The sequence below is a fragment of the Carcharhinus amblyrhynchos genome, chromosome 3 (genome assembly GCF_965287045.1).
Source record: "Carcharhinus amblyrhynchos chromosome 3, sCarAmb.v2.hapA, whole genome shotgun sequence".
NCBI classification, from domain to species: Eukaryota; Metazoa; Chordata; class Chondrichthyes; order Carcharhiniformes; family Carcharhinidae; genus Carcharhinus; species Carcharhinus amblyrhynchos.
This window is the reverse complement of record NC_137326.1, coordinates 60,142,224-60,160,675: the sequence shown is the minus strand read 5'-3', so window position 1 is coordinate 60,160,675 and position 18,452 is coordinate 60,142,224. Positions and strand designations below refer to the sequence as shown.

The window sequence follows — 18,452 nt, the reverse complement described above, 5'->3', positions numbered from 1 at the left end:
AATATACTTATAGAATATCTTGGGATTTTCCCTACTTTTATCAGCCAGAGCTTTTTCATATCCCCTCTCCTTGTTTTACTATTTGCTGTCTTATGCGCGCGCGCATCCCCCCCCCCCAAGATTTTCCAATTAGTAGCTGTTCCTGGTTTACCTTGGCCAGGTTCTGGCTTATTTTACTAAAGTCTCTCTCCTTGATTCGAAACTTATCTTTGTGCAACTTGTCTATTTCCTTGTTCATAAGATGCTTAAGTTGTACCATGTTGTGATCGCTATCACTAAAGTGCTCCCCACCACCAGCTCAACCACTTATCAAGCTTCATTCCCCAAAATTGGGTCCAGCATAGCTCTTTCCTTGTTGGACCCTCCACATAAGTTCTCCTGTACACATTTCAAGAAACCTCCTCCATCCAAGTCCTTAAAATTATGTACATCCCAGTTAATGTTGGGAGAGTTGAAGTCACCTAATATAGTAAATAACCCCATTATTGTTTATACACAGCTTCACAAATTGAGCACATATTTGTTCCCCAATATCCCTCTGACTATCTGGAAGTCTATAAAAACACTTAACAATGTGGTTGAGTCTTTTTTATTCGTAAGCTCTACTTACAAAGCTTCATTTATGCTCAAGCCAAGATATCGGCCAGAATTTTACCATCCTGTCTGCCTCGGAAATCGGACCAGGCAAAAGGCAGGTCTGTTGACCTTGGGCTGGATTTTACAGTTTTGGGATGAGCGAGGTCGAAAAATCCTGCCCATCATATCTCCTAATTGTAGTAACTGACTCATTAAGAATGCAGTGCTACCTCCTCTGTCTCGCCTGAAGATTCTATATCATGGAATAATGAGTTGCCAGTCGTCTCTAATGGCTACTATATCACATTTCCACATGTCAGTCATCATGCTCAACTAATCCTTTTTACTTCTGGTACTCCAGGCATTAAAGATTATTCCATGATTCGCACACAGATAACTAATGTTAGTTGAAAGTAAAAACACATGAAATTTATTTTCCAGTAGAAAACAATTCAAACATTGACGTGTCCAATTTGTTGATTGAAGTTCTTTGCCTAGGTGTGTGTTTATGCTCATATATTGTGCTGTCTCAGTTATGCTCTCGGTGTGGGATGTGCTTTTTGGCCCCTGGATCAATGTATTCCTTGGCAAGGCCAAAGTCTATGATGTGAATGGTATGTTGCCGTTTGCTCCCTGGACAACTAAGAAATTCTCTGGTTTAACATCTCTGTATATTAAACTTTTGCTGTGCACAAACTCCAATCTTGTAATCTTTAGACCTTGCCAAGGCAAACTATGTAGCAGGAAATACATAAACATGTGTCCTGGTGCTTCGAGGCCATGGTCAATGCTTAGGAAATCAGAAATACGAAAGGACATGGGAGTCATTGTTCAAGATTCTCAAAGCTAACGTGCAGGTTCAATGAGCAGTAAGGAAGGCGAAGGCAATGTTAGTACTTCTGTCGAGAAGACTAGAATACAAAAGCAGGAATGTACTTCTGAGGCTGTATAAGGCTCTGGAAGGACCCCATTTGGAGTATTAAGAGCAGTTTTGGACCCCATTCCTAAGGAAGGATGTGTTGGCCTTGGAAAGATTCCAGAGGAGGTTCACAAGAATGATCCCTGGAATGAAGAGCTTGTCGTATGAGGAGCAGTTGAGGACTCTGGCTCTGTACTTGTTGAAGTTTAGAAGCGTGAGGGGGAGCTCTTTTTGAAACTTAGAGAATACTGCAAGGCCTGGATAGAGTGGATGTGGAGAGGATGTTTCCATTAGTAGGAAAAACTAGAACCAGAGGGCACAACCTCAGGATGATCCTTTAAAGCAGAGATGAGGAGAAATTTCTTCAGCCAGAGTGTGGTGAATCTGTGCAACTATTTGCTGCAGAAGGCTGTGGAGGCCAGGTCATTGAGTGTCTTTAAGACAGAGATAGGTTTATGTTTGATAAGGGGATCAGGGGTTATGTGGAAAAGGCAGGAGAATGGGGATGAGAAAAAAATCAGCCATGATTGAATGGCTGAGCGGACTCGACAAATTGAGTGGCCTAATTCTATTCCTGTCTTATGATGGTCTAAAGTTACTCATCAGTTTTCCAGTTCATATGTAAAATTTAGTTTCAACTCCAAAAATTGTTGAAAGATTTTTTTTAAACTGAACTTTCAATTTATTGATTGAAAAAAGTAGTCTTTTTTCGATGAAATGAACAGTCCAATTTTCTTTGTCACTCTCAACAAAGAAACCACAGGAACCAGGAAGGGAATTCCTGACAGCTCTCACATGAAGTTACATAGTTATTAAAATCAGAAATCTGCTGGGAAATTCTGAAAAATCGCACATGCTCAGAACACACCATTGAAGTTTACAAAGAACTCAACAAAGTCCAAGTTTTAAGGTAATTCAAAGCCTTCAAGCAAAACGGTATTAAAAGACAAATCAGTTGATAAAAATAATGGTGATAGTGTGACAGATGTAGCACAATTACAAAAGATGTACAATGGGTTACTCAAAAATTATGCAAGAATTCGTCTCATTTCATCGTAAAAGTCAAGCATGTTATCAATTTACTGGTTACTTGTTTCACTGATTAACATTGAGAATGTTATTTGATGCCCTATTGATAGTCCAGTCACATTGTTTTATGGTCATTTTGAAAGAGGTGGTGACATTGAATTTTTTTAAAGCAACAAAAACTGCTATTTATGTCACACCTTAAATGTAATAAAACATTCAAGGACTTCCACATTTTATAAAACATAAGATAGTAGATCAGATGACATAATGGCTCATTAAAGGGGTAGTTTAGAAGGATTGTCTTAAATGAGGAAAACAAAATAGAAAAGTGAGAGGTATAGGGAGGAAATTCCAGTGCTTGGAGCTGATGCAACTATACACACATGGCTCCTGAATGGTGGAACCATTAAAATCCAGGATGCTCAAGAAGCCAGAATTGGAGAAGCATTGGTATCCCAGAGGATTATGGGACAGGAGGAGATTGCAAAGATAAGGAGGAGCCGAGCTATGGAAAGATTAAAAAGGATGAAAATTTTGAAACTGAGACATTGATTGGATGCTCTGATTTGATTTGATTTATTATTGTCACATGTAATGGTATACAGTGAAAAGTATTGTTTCTTGCATACCATATAGACAAAGCTCGCTATACATGGAGAAGGAAAGGAATGCAGAATGTAGTGTACGGTCATAGCTAGGATGTAGAGAAAGATCAACTTAATATGAGGTAGGTCCATTCAAAAGCCTGATGGCAACAAGAAAAAAGTTGTTCTTGAGTTGGTTGGTGCATATCCTCAGACTTTTGTATATTTTTCCTGATGGAAGATGGTGAAGGTAAAAGAGACTATGTCCGGGGCACATGGGGTCCTTGATTATGCTGATTGCTTTTCCAAGGCAGCTGGAATTGTAGACAGTGTCAATGGATGGGTGATTGGTTTAAATGATGGACTTGGCTTCACCCCTCTGTAGTTTATCGTGGTCTTGAACAGAGCAGGAACTATACCAAGCTGTGATACAACTAGAAAGAATGCTCACTAGAGTGCATCTGTAAAAGTGGGTGAGAGCCATAGTGGACATGTCAAATGTTCTTAGCCTCTTGAAAAAGTAGAGGCATTGGTATGCTTTCTTAACTACAGCATTGGCATGGAGGGATCTGGGCGCTTAAAAACCTGAAGCTGTCGACCATTTCTACTTCATCCCCATTGATGTCGACAGGGACATTTCCTCCCTTGTGTTTCCTGAATTCAGTGATTATCTTTTTTGTTTTGTTGACTTTGAGGGAGAGATTATAAATATCGCACCAATTTACCAGATTCTCCATCTCCTTTGTGTACTCTGTCTCATTGTTTGAGATCCGATCCACTATGGTGCTATCATTAGCAAACTTGAAAATTGATTTGGAGGGGAATTTGGTCACACACTCACTGGTGTATAAGGAGTATAATAAGGGATTGAGGGCAGAGCCTTGTGGGGCACCAGTGTTGAGGATGATTATGGAGGAGATGTTGTCACCTATCTGTACTGATTGCGGTCTAGGATCCAGTCGCAGAGGGTGGAGCCGAATCCCAGGCTACGGAATTTGAAGATGTGTTTTGTCGGAATAATGGTTTTGAAGGCTGAACTGTAGTCAATAAATAGAAATCTGACAAGTGTTTTTGTTATCTCGGTATTCCAGAGTTGAGTGTAGAGTCAGGGCGATGACATTGGCTGTGGACTTGTTGCCGCGATAGGTGCTGTGGTGGATACAGGCAATCTGGGAGGCCAGAATTGATTTGTGCCATGACTGACATTTCAAAGCACTTCATAATGATAGATGTCAGAGCCACCAGACGGCAATCATTAAGGCAGTATCGGTCAGTGAGCATAGAAGTGATGGGGAATGGGACTTGGTATGAGATAAGACATGGGCAGCAAAGTTTTGGTTGAGTTCATGTTTACAGAGAATAGAATGTAGGAGAGTACCTAGACATGTATTGGGATAGTCAAGTCTAGAGTAACAAAAACATAGAAGAGGGTTTCATCAGCAAGTGAGCTGAGTCACGGGCAAAGTCAGACGATGTCATAGAGGTGGAAATGGGTAGTGCTGGTGATGGCATTAATATGAGACAGGAAACTTATCTCAGTCAAATGTGACACCAAGTTTGCAAATAGACTGGTTTAATTTCACACTACTATCTTGGTGCTGGATAGTTGCTAGCTCTGGGACAAAGTTTAGTGTGGGGCCTGAAAATATTGTCTTTGGTCTTTCCAATGTTCAGTTGGAGGAAGGACAAAATTTAATGCCCTCCCCTCAGGCAATTTTGGAAACAGTTTGTTATTTAATCAGTGGAAGTGTTCCGGGTAGACACAGTAGCCTTCCCGCCTCTGCTCGACTAAGTCTGAGAGCGAAAGACTCGTAGATGGCTTTGCTCGCTTGATGTCGATTGAAATCAGTGTTCATTTATGGGCCACCATCTTGCCACCACTGGTATTCAGCTAGTAATGTTTTTGGCAGCCTCCTCACAGGGAGCCCGAAAAAGAAATCCACAAAACCCTTGGTGCCTGATTGAAAGACCCAGTATTAGGTTGAGGGGATCCCCTCCATGCTACCCTTTCCTATCTCTCTTCTAACAGTTCCACCTCTCCCTAGACAGCCAGCCATCCCCACAATTCCCCTTCACATAATCACTCATTTGTGGCCTTGGTCTTTGCTGATTCTGGGCCTAGGATGGTTGCATTACTGCATCTGCCATTTCTCCCCTTGATGGCAATGAGGAGCAGTTGGTTTCTGTCTGGCAGCTCTAAGGGGTGGGGGGACCATCCATGGTCCTTGATCTGAGGGAAGGCATATCACTGGCCACTTAAATGCTTGACTCGCACAATATATTGGCTGCCTTCAAAGGAAGTGATGGCATCTCTAGCTGACTCTCCACATGGTAGGCAAGACCTTGGTTGTCTGGATTAAATTTCACTTGAAATTTCTGTTTATTTAGTACTGGATTTGGATAGGAAGAATTATAATTCAGCAACAGTGGAGGAATCAAGAGCTGGTGATGGGGTAGAACTGGGTGTCGACAGCATGCATGTGAAAGCTAACACTACTTTTGGATGATACTGAGAAGCAGCATGCAGATGAGAAAGATGGTGCATAGTAGGAAAAGATTGATGGTATAGACTTGGGGTTGGTATGGTGTATTGGTTTAATGGTGTTACTGAGTCATGTAGTAATAATGAATTAACATGCACATATTTAAAGCTGAAATATGCTGCTATGTATGAAGTTTTTCTGAAAAAGCTGATATAGATGTACCTGAGGTATCTGATATTCCGTCTGTGGATGACATAATCTGCATCACAAAGTTTTCTGAGATCATAATTCCAATAATGCCAGAATATTTTTACAAAATCAATACAAGCAAACATTGGATTGTTTTAATCCTAATTCTGTATGATTACTATAACTATGTATATTTTAAAAAGGAGTCACACTGGCCAGATCCTTATTTGGTTACTGTATTTTTCCATTTGTTCGACACAGTTTATCTGGTTGTTATGATTGTTCTTCATTATTAGATTTTTAAAGAAAAGAAAACTTGTTTTTCTCCACAGGGTCTCTTTCCTGCAAGCTATATCCACCTGAAGGCAGCTGTTGTCAGTAACCGAGGGTGAGTACTCATCAATGAATGGATGTTTGTATTACAAAGCCAATTAATTATAAAATATTTCGTACATTTCAAGGCAAAAATCTACCAACATTGCAATCAGCACTTCTCAGAGGGAGCTATTTGACACTTGTAAAAATCAAATTGTGATAGAAAGTTCTGTCCTTTTATATCCTGCATTTTTCTTTCTACTTCTATTGAGATTTTAAAATCTTAGATTTTGGAAGCCCCAGGATATTGGCAGTTGTCCTATGAGACAGTTGGTTTAGTAGCTTTTCAGTTTTCCCATTGTAATATTGAAATAACCTCAAATATAGCAATATACTCAAGTGGCAAGTAACTTCATGATATGAATATTACACTTAAATAACACAATAAAGTCATTTATGCACGATCCAAAACATTTAAACACTTCAATTTTTGCACACTTTATATCCTCAATCCACCATCTCTTTCCTATTCTGTCTTTTTCATTTTAATTTAACTTTTATAGCTAATATACTTTTTTCTACAAACCATTCACATTCATTATTTAGCTTCATTCATCCTCTTTGATCACAGTTCACACTTTCGGAACATGTACAACCCTTTTAACGGGAAAAAAGAACTATCTCCATGATTAATGAATCTTCAATGTTGAAATTGTTGCTGCTGAAGAGAGCTAAATTAACAAATTATAATGAACATCAATGTATCCCCTAAATTAATAATTATATTTACTGATGTTACTTATCTTTTGATTCTGTTGGACTTGCAGGTCACTAACGTAAATAAAATTATCCATTTGTAGAAATATGTATCAAGTAGAATTGCTGCAATGCAGAAGGGGCCATTTACTCATCGAGTCTGCACTGATTCTCTGACATAGCATTTTGCTTAGGCCCAATCCCTGTAACTCCACACATTTACTCTGCTAATTTCCCTAACCTACATTAATGGGCTATTTAGCATGGTCATTTAACCTAACATGCCCAACTTTGGACTGTGGGAGGAAACTGGATCACCTGGTGGAAATCCACGTAGATACTGGAAGAACATGCAAATTCTCCACAAACAGCCACTCAAGGCCAGAATTGAACCTGGATCCCAGACACTGAGAGGCAGCAGTGCTAGCCACTTGCCATTAAATGTGTAAAGCTTTGATTTCTAGATGTACCATGCTGGCTAGACTTCTTACTTGCCTAAATAACTTCACCACAAATTGCAATGTTTGCTTTGGAATGTGCCTTTTTCAGAAATCAGAGGCTGTTCAATAAGCAGAAATATATATATATAATATGGTTAAATGCAAGGTGGAATTTTCCCAACAATAGGCAAAGTATCAGGATCAGATTGGAAACTGGTGTATTTCTCCTCAGAGTGAGAGGTGAGACCCAACAACACTGACAAGTGCAGTTCCACAGAGATTGGGATGTACGTTAAAGTCCCCCTCCTCCTTCTTCACTCTCCTTTCCCTTCCCCCCGAATCACCGGCATTGGGTTTGCGGGGCATTGCATCTCCAACCCCCTACCTCAGGTCTTGGGAGCAACTGGCTTCAGTCCTCCAAGCAATAGGAAGAGGTCCGTTCTGAATTCATGCACATTAATTGTTGAGAAATAACATGCAGTAGACATATATGAACACTACTTGAGGATAGAATTAAACTTTTTTGAGATTCCTGGCTCTTAACTAATCTTCACGTGATGAGTACAGTAAAATATCAAAAGGAATCTGTTCCACCTGGAACTTGCCTCAGCAAGGACCTAAATCTTCAACAGGGCTGAGGAGGAAATCAGAATTGAGAAGTGGTGGGAATAAAATAAATCAAGAACAGTGATTAAGGAAAGACTGATGTTCTGAGAACATGGGTTCAGATCCCATTATAATTGCTGATAGAATTTAAATTCAATTAATAAAATATGGAATTGAAAGTTAGTCTTAGTAATGTTGACTGTGAAACTATCATCAAATATCGTAAAAAAATCATCTTGTTCACTTGCAATGTGGTTGACTCCTTTGTCATGGCTTAGCAAGCTCGAGGGCAGTTAGGGATGGACAACAAATGCTGGCCTTGCCAGTGACACTAACATCTCATAATAGAATAAAATTTAAAACATGATGCTAAGCTTTGATATTAAAAGTTTATCAATTGTAAGAGGAAGACAGTTTTGAGTGAAGTAAGGAGTCCGCAGTTTTCAGGTCTGTTGCCCTCAAACTTGGGTTACTCAAAATCTCGAATTATTGTACAACAAATCTCCTTTATTGCACTGTACTAAGTTGCCACAAAATTACACCAGGTGTCAAACTTCATTGTACACAAAGTATGCAATGGGGAGGAAAGTACAGAAGTGATGTTAGGGGTAAGTTTTTCACTCAGAGGGTGGTGAGTGAATGGAATTGGCTGCCGTCAGTAGTGGTGGAGGCGAACTCGCTGGGGTCTTTTAAAAGACTTCTGGATGAGTATATGGGGTTTAATGGGATTGGGGGTTATAGATAGGTCTATAGATTGGTAGGTGTTGATGTGTTCGGCGCAACACGTGGGCCGAAGGGCCTGTTTGTGCTGTAGTGTTCTATGTTCTATTTAATCTCTGACTTAACTTTGTTACTGACAAAATATTTAACCTTTAATCTACTATGTTCCACACAAGTATTCAAAAAGGTATCAAAACTTCACAAAATATCTGAACTCATGAATTGAACTTCAAGAAACTACTCGTGGCGAGGTGAACTGATCAGATTCTCTGCTGTGGGTTTTGTTTCAATGTCTCTGAGTCCCAGACTTGGGGTATTGTTTCTACATTTGTTAATCTTGGGTTCCTGTTGCTAATGCCTCTTTGTCACTCCTCCTTATGGAAATCCTGCTGGCACTGATCATGCTTCCAGTCACATACTCCAAGGACAGGCACTAATCAATCACTGTCTTTTTGGTCATGAATACTGAGATTTATGCCTCTGTCAGCTATTATAATTTTCTTAGGAACATGACATACAGGGATCTGTGTTCAGTCACTGTCTGTTCAAGGCATAACAACAGCCACTGTCCAAACAATTTCCATATTTGTTCCATAACTGCACATCCTTTGCTGCTCACACAGTGCTTAGCTTGATAGAAAGTTAGCCCTTTTAGCCATCAGGCTGCAGTGGTGTCTTTGAGTACTTGTTAGGCTACAGGCCCTTAATAAAAAAATAGAGCTGGCTGTGTTGTGAAAAACACAACTGCCAAACTAGACTTGCAGCAGGAAGTAAAATAACGTGCAAGGGGAAAATAAACTACTTGATCTCATCCTCCCTACTATTTCTGTCCATTACAGTTTTGGTAAGAGTGATCAACTTACAATCCTCCCCATCTTCCCCATGACAACTTTCTCCATTGTAATTCACCATGGGATAGATTCAGAACAGGTCTGAAAGCTAAAAACTGCGTAACACAAGTAGTTTTTCCCAAAGGTAGAGGAGTCTAAACGAGAGGGCATAGGTTTAAGGTGAGAGGGGAGAGATACGAAAGGATCTAGAAGGGCAATTTTTTTTCACACACAGGGTGGTGAGTGTCTGGAACAAGCTGCCAGAGGTAGTAGTAAAGACGGATACAATTTTGTCTTTTAAAAAGCATTTAGATAGTTATATGGGTAAGATGGGTATAAAGGAGTATGGGCCAAACATGAGCAATTGAGACGTGAGGGTTAAAAAAGGGCTAGCATGGACAAGTTGGGCCAAAGGGTCTGTTTCCAAGCTGTAAACCTTTATGACTGAGTTGTGATCAACAGTAAGCAGAAATGTATTCCACCACAATATGTGACCTATTGAAATGAGTCATCTACTATTATTTTCAAGTCAGGAGACCAGCCCTGGTTCAATGAGGAGTACAGGAGAGCTCTGGATTTTTATCTCAGCCACGTAAAAATTGGCATAGGACAGAACAGATTAGGGAAACAAATACATGGTTTAAGGACTGCTGTGGGAGAAGTGGGTTCTGGTTCGTGGGGCACTGGTCCAATACTGGGGAATGTGGGGTCTATGTCATTGGGACGGCCTATACATGAACTGTGCTAGAATCAATGTTTTTATGAACCAAAGAATTAGGGAAGTCGAGAAGCTTTTAATGTAAGTAATGGGGAGAGATCAGATTTGGGAAGATGTGGTCAATGAAAGAATAGAGACAAGGCAAAAGATATAGGTATTATTACAGGAAAAGAACAACTGACCATGGCAGGAAGGGATAGAGAATACAGATGTAACAGTAAATCAACAGAGAGTAGAGGTTTTAAAAAGGACAAAAGTTTAAAACTGAAGGTTCTGTATCTGAATGCATGAAGCATTCAATACAAAGTAGACAAACTGAGAGTGCCCTTTGAAATAAATAAGTACTACTTGATCACCATTGCAAAGACTTTAGCTGTAGGGGGACATGGATTAGAACCTGAATATTAAAGGACATGGAACAGGATGTACAGCCTCCTGATGGAGGCATGAAGGACAGGATGTGAGGAAAACATAGAAGTTGCTATTTTAGTTGGTAAAGATATTAGCACAATAGAGAGGTGTGGCTTCAATTCAGGAAACCAGGATATGGGAGTACAGATGAGAAATGATAAAGGAAAGTCACTTGTCATGTGTAGGCTCCCGAAAAATAAACATGTGGTGGAGCATAAAAGAAGGCATAATGAAAGCTTGTCAGAAACAGTTATAAATCAGGAAACAGAAGGAAGGGAGATGCTCAGGAAAAATAGTCACCAGAGATGTGGTACTGAGTAAATTGTTGCAGCTACAGGCTGACAAGTGCCTAGGTCCAAGTGGACTTCACCCTAGGGTCTTAAAAGAAATGACCTGTGAGACAGTTGGTGCCTTGGCTTTAATTTTCCAAAACTCCTGAGATTCAGGGAAGGTCTCATTAAATTGGAAGATAGCAGAAGTAATTTAATTACTCAAAAAGGGAGTGAGACAATGCAGTTAATTACTGGGCAGTTAGTTTAACATTTCTTGTAGGGAAAATGTTAGAAGCTATTATTAAAGAAGCTACATCAGGGTACTTGGGTAAATTCAAGGTAATCTGGTAGAGTCGATATAGTTTTGAGAGAGAGAAATTTTGTGTGACCAATGTATTGGAGTTATTTGAGGAAGTAACGTATACTGTGAGTAAAGGGCAACAAATGGATACACTGTACATAGATTCCCATAAGGCGTTTGATAAAGTGCCACATCAAAGTTATTGCAGAAAATAAACACTTGTAGTATGGGGGAAACATACTGGCATGGATAGAGGATTGGCTGGCTAATGGAGTAAATATAAGCATTTGCAATTTATATAAATGTTTTGAATGAAGGGATGGATGGGATGGTTGCTAAATTTGCTGATGACAAAGATAGGTAGAGAAATAAGTTGGGATGAAGAAATAAGGATAAAATAAATAAGTAGATAAGAAGAGTGGGCAAAGATCTGGCAAATGGAGTATAATGTGGGAAAATGTGAAATTATCCATTTTGGCACAAAGAGTAAAGAAGTATATTGTTCAGCTATTGTATATTGAAAGATTGCAGAGTCTGAGATGCAGGGAGGCCTGAGTCTTGGTGCATGAATCACAAAGTTACTAGTCAGGTAATTAAGAAAGCTAATAAAATGCTATCACCTATTGCGAGGTGGATCTAACACTAATAAGACCACAAATGTGTGGGGTTATTGGGATAGGAGTTGGGTGGGATTGTGGTTGGTGCAGACTCAATGGGCTGAATAGCCTCCTGCTCTGTAGGGAGTCTGTGAAATTATTAAACTGTGTTACAATCCCCATAGAGCATTTAGAAAGAGATATGAATTTCCCTATGACCTTATGCAAAGAATCAGGAAAGATTTAATATTTTAAGACTTTTACTGTAACAAAGTTGAAATCAACATTAACTGATAATTCAAATATTCAAAAGCCAAATATTATGGATGCTATAAATCTGAAATAAAAAGAGTGTTGGATCAGCTCGAGGTATTTGCAGTATCTGTGGAAAGAAAATTGGAATTAACGTTTCTAGTTCATAGAGTCATATAGACTTGAAATGTTGGCCAGAATTTTACTGCTCTGTCTGCCACATGAATCGGAGGAGCTGAGGGGCAGAAATTGGAAAGGTCCATTGTCTTCAAATGGGATTTTATGATTTTTGGAACGAGCGAGACTGTAAAATCCCACCCGTTAACTCTGTTTCTCTCCGTAGATGCCGCCAGACCTGCTGAGCTTATTCAGCATTTTCTGTTTTTATTGCAATTGAATGTTGCTGAGTAGGCAATTAATACGTAAAAGTAGAGAAAGATTAAGTTGTGTTAATTTCTTAATAGAACCAAAAACCCCACACCACATTTATATATCATGCCACACCCTGTATTTATGCAGTCTTGAGTTTAAACTCCAACTCCTCCTGGCTTGACAGTATCTCATTTTCCTGCTTCACCAATCTTCCAATGTCCTTTTTAAACAATGTCCCCTTCACTCAAGCCTTTGAGCATGATTGATTTGACTTCAAGGTACTCTAGTGATTCTGTAGCCACTGACTCTTTACAATCCTTGTTTTCACGAATGTGAATTTCATCCTTACCCATCCACACCAGCCTTCTGCTTGGGGTTGCCCCCAAAGCAGTCCTTTTTTCTGCCTAGCATTGTAGCATCTGTTACTGGTTTTCTTCTCCAGACCCTTTCAAATTGCCTAGTGCTGACAGTCTGCAAATCTGTATGGATCAAGGCCAGCTGTTTCTCCCTTTTTTGACAGATGTTAGAGTTTGCACCTGACATTAAATGGAGCTTGACTCAGTGTCCCCATTTCCATGGCAACCAAATTACATCAGCCTGTCACCAACCATAATTCGGTACAACTTCACACCATTCCCTACTTCATTCTATTTTACCTTAAATTAAAATAGACCATTTAAAACATATCTGTCTTAAAAAGGTGTAGTGGTCAAAGCATCTAGTTAGGGAAGTAGCTGAGCAGAAGTCGTCAGAGCAGAAATAATTGGTAGATACTCCATGTAGCAGCATGTTTCCAGTGATGCCCCACAAAGATCTGTGCCTTAACTATTCACCACATCGATTAATGACTTTGACAGCCACATATCTAAATTTGCCAATATCACAAGAATAGTGGCATTTCAAGTAAATGGAAGCATTATATTAGAAAGAATTCCAACTAGGGGTGGAAAGTCATGGCCCACTTGAATTTCAAGAATTTGAAGTGCACTTACCTGCTTTGAAAAATTTGTTTAGAACTTCCAATGGCTGGTGCTATGAGGGATCTGCAGTGCAAGACTCCTCGAATGCCATCAGGGCTGTGCAACTCTGGTGAACTCAAGAAGACTACACCGCCTATTTTACTGAAATGGCTGCCATTTAGGTTTAAAGGGTCAAGTGAAATTGACAGACCAGGGAGAAAGTAAGTGGATGGGATTTGGCTGGTTGGTAGGGAGGGGGAGTGAATAAAGTTGGGTTGAGGGGCTATGTTGAGTCAGAGGTACTGGGTCTGGGTCAGTTTGAGAGGAATGTCAGCTAGCGTGGACGGTTGGATGTTGGTGGGATGATGGGAGTGATCAGACATTGAGGGGATGGGCAATGTTGAATGTCAGGTGGTTGGCTCAGATGAGAGTTGGGCATGGAGGGAAATGAATGAAACCTGGGGTTGTTTGGAGTCCCTTGAAGCTGGGGGTTGGGAATAACTTGGGAGTTGATTATTTGGGGGTTTCATAGTGTGGATGTTGTCCCATGCAGGATTTGTCTGGGTGGTTAAAATAGTAATGCTGAAGTTTGAAGTGTTTTTATTTCTTCTAAGTCTTTCAGAGTAATTACTGGTGTAACATTGGCTGAATGTTAGCTTTGTTGGATTCTTCCCAGCGCAGCACAGTTGTCCAGGAGAGGTTGGAGTTTATGGACAATTACCATGTGGACCCTGACCTGGGAATTTCCCAGAGTGATTCCCCAGCGCATCTTTGGGGTAGTCTACCACCCCCCCTCTGATCAGTTCCAAAGCTAGGGAGCCAGGAAGTTATGGACCATTGATTTTTTAAAGAATTATTTATTAGATGTGGGTGTCCCTGGCCTGACCCATCCTTAATTGCCCTTGAGAAGGTGGTGGTGTACTGCCTCCTTGAACCACTATAGTTCCAACTTTTTACTATTATTATTCATCTTTATTAATGGAGGGGGTCTAGATTGAATAAAATCTTAATTTTCCAAGTGTTCAGTGAAACGTACATATTTTTACGTGCTTCAGAGGAGGAGTCAACAATGACTTGGAACTCAGTTTCTGAATGAATGCAGAATCAAGTATCTTCTGTATACTGAGGATTTGTGATTGATGTTGAAGTAGTTATGGTCTTGAATTGAAGGTGATACAGTTTAAACAACTTCCCATCTATTCTGTAGATTATCTATACTGGTGTGGGTAACTTGCTGGAGGTGAAGTGTAATATTGCCCTGAAGAAAATGGAGAAGACTTGATGCACTGACAGTCTTGTTTGACCCCACTCTTCACTGAGATAGGATTTGTGGTGACACCGTTGGTGAGGATCACAGCTTACGTGTCATTGTGGCATAGACAGAGGATAGTGACAATTCCTGAAGGTAGCCAAATTTGTGGAGGATATGCCATTAGCAGTGTATGACAGGAGCATGCTGATTCCATGTTAGGGTGAGCCAGACAACAATGAGATGTACATTATCCCATGGAAAGTTGCTGTGATGCCATGTGTCGGAGGGAAATACGAGTTGAGCCTTGGAGACCATGTCAAACTTCAAGAAAAGATTTTATTCCACATGCATGAGGGACAGCTGGACTCAGGCCTGCAAGCCCTCTCTGACTGCGTTAGATTGGTACAGGTTGTTATACTTTGAGTCACAAAAGTTTACATTAGGATATCAATTCCTCGATTTGGAATCAAGATGGTTCTTTTAATCTCGTTAGGCAGACTGCATTGTTTAATGCAATGTCATTAATGAGTTATTTGGGTGGTTCCCTTTACCTGATTATAATGTCAAAGCATTGAATTTGCCCAACCGATTTACAACGATGTATTAATTGTCTTTTCTCCCCGTTTCTCTCCCCCCACCCCGGGCTAAGTGGTTGTGTTTTCTAGAAGAATATGCCCTCCCTAGACTATATGGTGCTTGGCTGTCTTAATGCCGGTTCTCCCATTGTCGTGATAATTCAAAACAATCTCCTGAACATCAGAAGTTGTTAGCATGTGTTAATCATTATCCGTCAGCAGAATAGGCCTCTAGCTGTCTGTGTTAGCCCTTTCCTTCCCCTTAGTGAGGCCTGGCTCTCTGGACTTGCTCTATATAGCCCTGCATGTATTGGACTAAAATTAAATAAAATATGAACAGATATATAAATTAAAATATAAAAGACATGATCCCTGATACAACAGCAGGCAAGCTAATTTTTGATGGTAAAGCCCATCCTTTGGAGACAGTGTTACTATTCTGGAAGGCCGTTCCAGAGAAAAGGTGCAGCTGCTGCCTTGTTCCTTGACGTTGGCCTTCTCCTGCACTTAGGGCAGCAATGTTGACACTGAGCATCTGGATTCCTGAGATATAATGATGTCACATGTCACGAGAGTCCTGATGTTCCAGGCCCAAAACTTCATTTTGAAGAGTGGAAGATGCATGAATTTCTTTTAATATATTTTGTTTGTTTGTTACACACCGACTACCACATGATCTTAGCAAAGCTGAACTTTAGCCCAATAGCGAGGAGATTCCAAGATGGTTGGAGGCCAGGCTCTGCTGTGAGATATTAATACATTCTGTGCATGATCATATGAGGGTGCACATGTAACCTGTGGCCATTCAGGATGTGCTAACAAAACTGAATAGGAATTTCTTCTCTCAGAGGATTGTTAGCTTCTGGGATTCTCTTCCACATGTAGGTGGAAGGTGTTCAATGGATATATTTAAAGCTGTTTTGACTGAGTTTTGATGTACAAAGGCATCTAGGATTATGGGGGACAGGCAGAAAAGTAGAGATAAAGCCACAATCGCTAATGATTCTATTTTATTGGTGCAGTAGATTCAGTAGTCCGAATGGTTGTTCCTGTATCTTAAGGTTTTATTTCTGTTAATAGGAGAGTCTTTGACTTGTGGCTTTGTCTGAAAATTTGCACCAGATCTTGCAAAAGCGAAAGTAGGAAATATTTCTTCATGCAAAGAATGGTAAAAGCTTGGATCTCACTTCTGCAGATGGCAGTTGATACTGGATCAACTGTTCATTTTGAAACTCAGATTGGTAAAATGTTGTTCGCCATGGTTATTAAGGGATATGGGGAAAAGGGCCTTATAGAGTTAGGTCATAGACAAAGGACAGAACAGGCACAGGGGACTAAATGGCATAGTCCTGTTCCTATGCCAGGAATAACACAGATTCTGAAAAAATAAGGTGATGATTCAGTAAAGCTTGAACATAAGACTGTTGTTGTTCATCCATTTGTCATCAATGAGGACCTCGACACCATTAGTCATTTTGAGGCTGGACGCAATGTGTTCAAAGATGACTGACCAGGCCAATTCGGGCATGGAATATCCTGGCACGTATTGGACAGACTTGTGTAGGCACTGTAGTTGTTGTGCTGGTGGTTTATCTCAGGTTACCCTGAAAGGGTAAGGCCTCTCAAAGTTGAACAATAGGTGTTGTTAGCCATTTCACGCTACTACAGTGCAGTAGCAAGACAAGATGTATTTTTCAGTAATACGATGCTGCTGTCAAGCTGCAAAAAATATCCTGCTTATCTCACACAAGTAATTCATTTATAAATTTCAGTGCCAGTGTACTGCCAAGTATTTAAGCTGTGCATCTGAGTGATTGGTGGATTGTATCATCTTTTCGGCTGTTCACAACAGGCAAAATACTGACCATACCCAATACTGCCTGCACTTGCAAAACTCCCAAAAAAATCCAACATTCAATCTGATTCTGAGGTTGAACAGCACTTGCTAAACAATCCTGATTACAGCACTTGCTAAACAATTCTGATTAATTGCTAAATGGCATGGTGGCACAATGGCTAGCGCTGTTGCCTCACAGCTGCCAGCAACCCAGGTTTTATTCCCGGCTTTGGTCACTGTGTGGAGTCTACACGTTCTCCCCATGTCTGCATGGGTTTCACCCAAGTGCTCCTGTTTCCTCCCACAATCTGAAAGACATGCTGGTTAGGTGCATTGGCCATGTTAAATTCTCCCTCAGTGTACCCGAACAGGTGCTGGAGTGTGGCGACTGGAGGATTTCCACAGTAACTTCATGAGCTGCCTTGTGACAATAAATAAATTGTAAAACTTTAAAATGCTTAATTGTGGTTTTTAAAGGCATTTTTCACTTTTTACATTGTTCCTTAGTTGTGAAGGCTGGATAACCTTATTAAAATACATTTTTTTTGTGCTGTTGTCTTTTTCAGTTGTACTAATAACCTTGCATCGGATTACCATTCTTATAGATCACAAAATGTTCTTTCTTCATGGAGAAAAACATTACAAAAGCAATCATATTCTATTTTAGTACATGATTGTTTAATTCATGGATGGTTTTGTACATGTGGCTATGCAAATTAATTTTAGAGAAAGCCTGGCATGCAACCAGTGCAATTTCAATCGCATCTGTCTTGAACACCAAAGCAGAAACTTTTCTAAATCCCTGGCAGTAATTAAAGTCTGAAGAGATGAAACTTCACATGTATAAAAGTGAATTTTCAATGCCAGAGTGACTGAGAGTAATTGCGATCATTACACGAGTAAAATGCCACTTGCACTATAATGAACAAGCTGTAATCTTTTCTAGTGATATGAATTGGGCAAAAGCTAGTGAGCCTCAGTGAGATACTGGTATAGAGATGATTCTCAAGGAGCAGGGTGTTTGGATAGAAACTTCCTGACTCCTGCATTTAACTCTGTGCAAGTGTTGGAAATTGCTGATAAATCTACTCTTGAATAATGGTGAACATTGGTAACCTTTATTTCTCATGCAAAACCTGGACAATGGAGCATTTTAAAAAGATATTTTCAAAGAATTGAGTCATTTGAGAGTAAAAGAGAATTTGTGAATAAAAGGGTGACTATGCTTGATTCAGGAGTACCGGCTCTGATTTACCTATCCTGCTAATACCTCAGTTCTCACCTCAATTGAGACCCTAATCAAATCAAACTTATCACCTCCGAGTCAAGCCTGATCGTCCCTGAGTGAGACATTGGTCCCTTGTGTCAAACCTGGCAACCCCTAAGTCAGAGGCAGTACCACAAGTCAGTCCTGAACACGCCCATGAGAGATCCTGGTTGTGTCTGAATGTCAGAGTCAA

General features: G+C 40.1%; 1 protein-coding gene across 5 annotated transcripts in view; it reads left to right on the top strand.

Moving 5' to 3' along the window:
- Positions 1-18,452, top strand: part of dock3 (dedicator of cytokinesis 3) — a 965,674-nt gene that overhangs the window by 193,638 nt on the left and 753,584 nt on the right. For all 5 annotated transcript variants that reach the window (XM_080184500.1, XM_080184509.1, XM_080184492.1 and 2 more), the window contains exon 4: positions 6,113-6,168. In XM_080184500.1, coding sequence (XP_080040626.1) covers positions 6,113-6,168 — 56 coding nt within the window. The remainder of the gene's footprint in view (positions 1-6,112; positions 6,169-18,452) is intronic.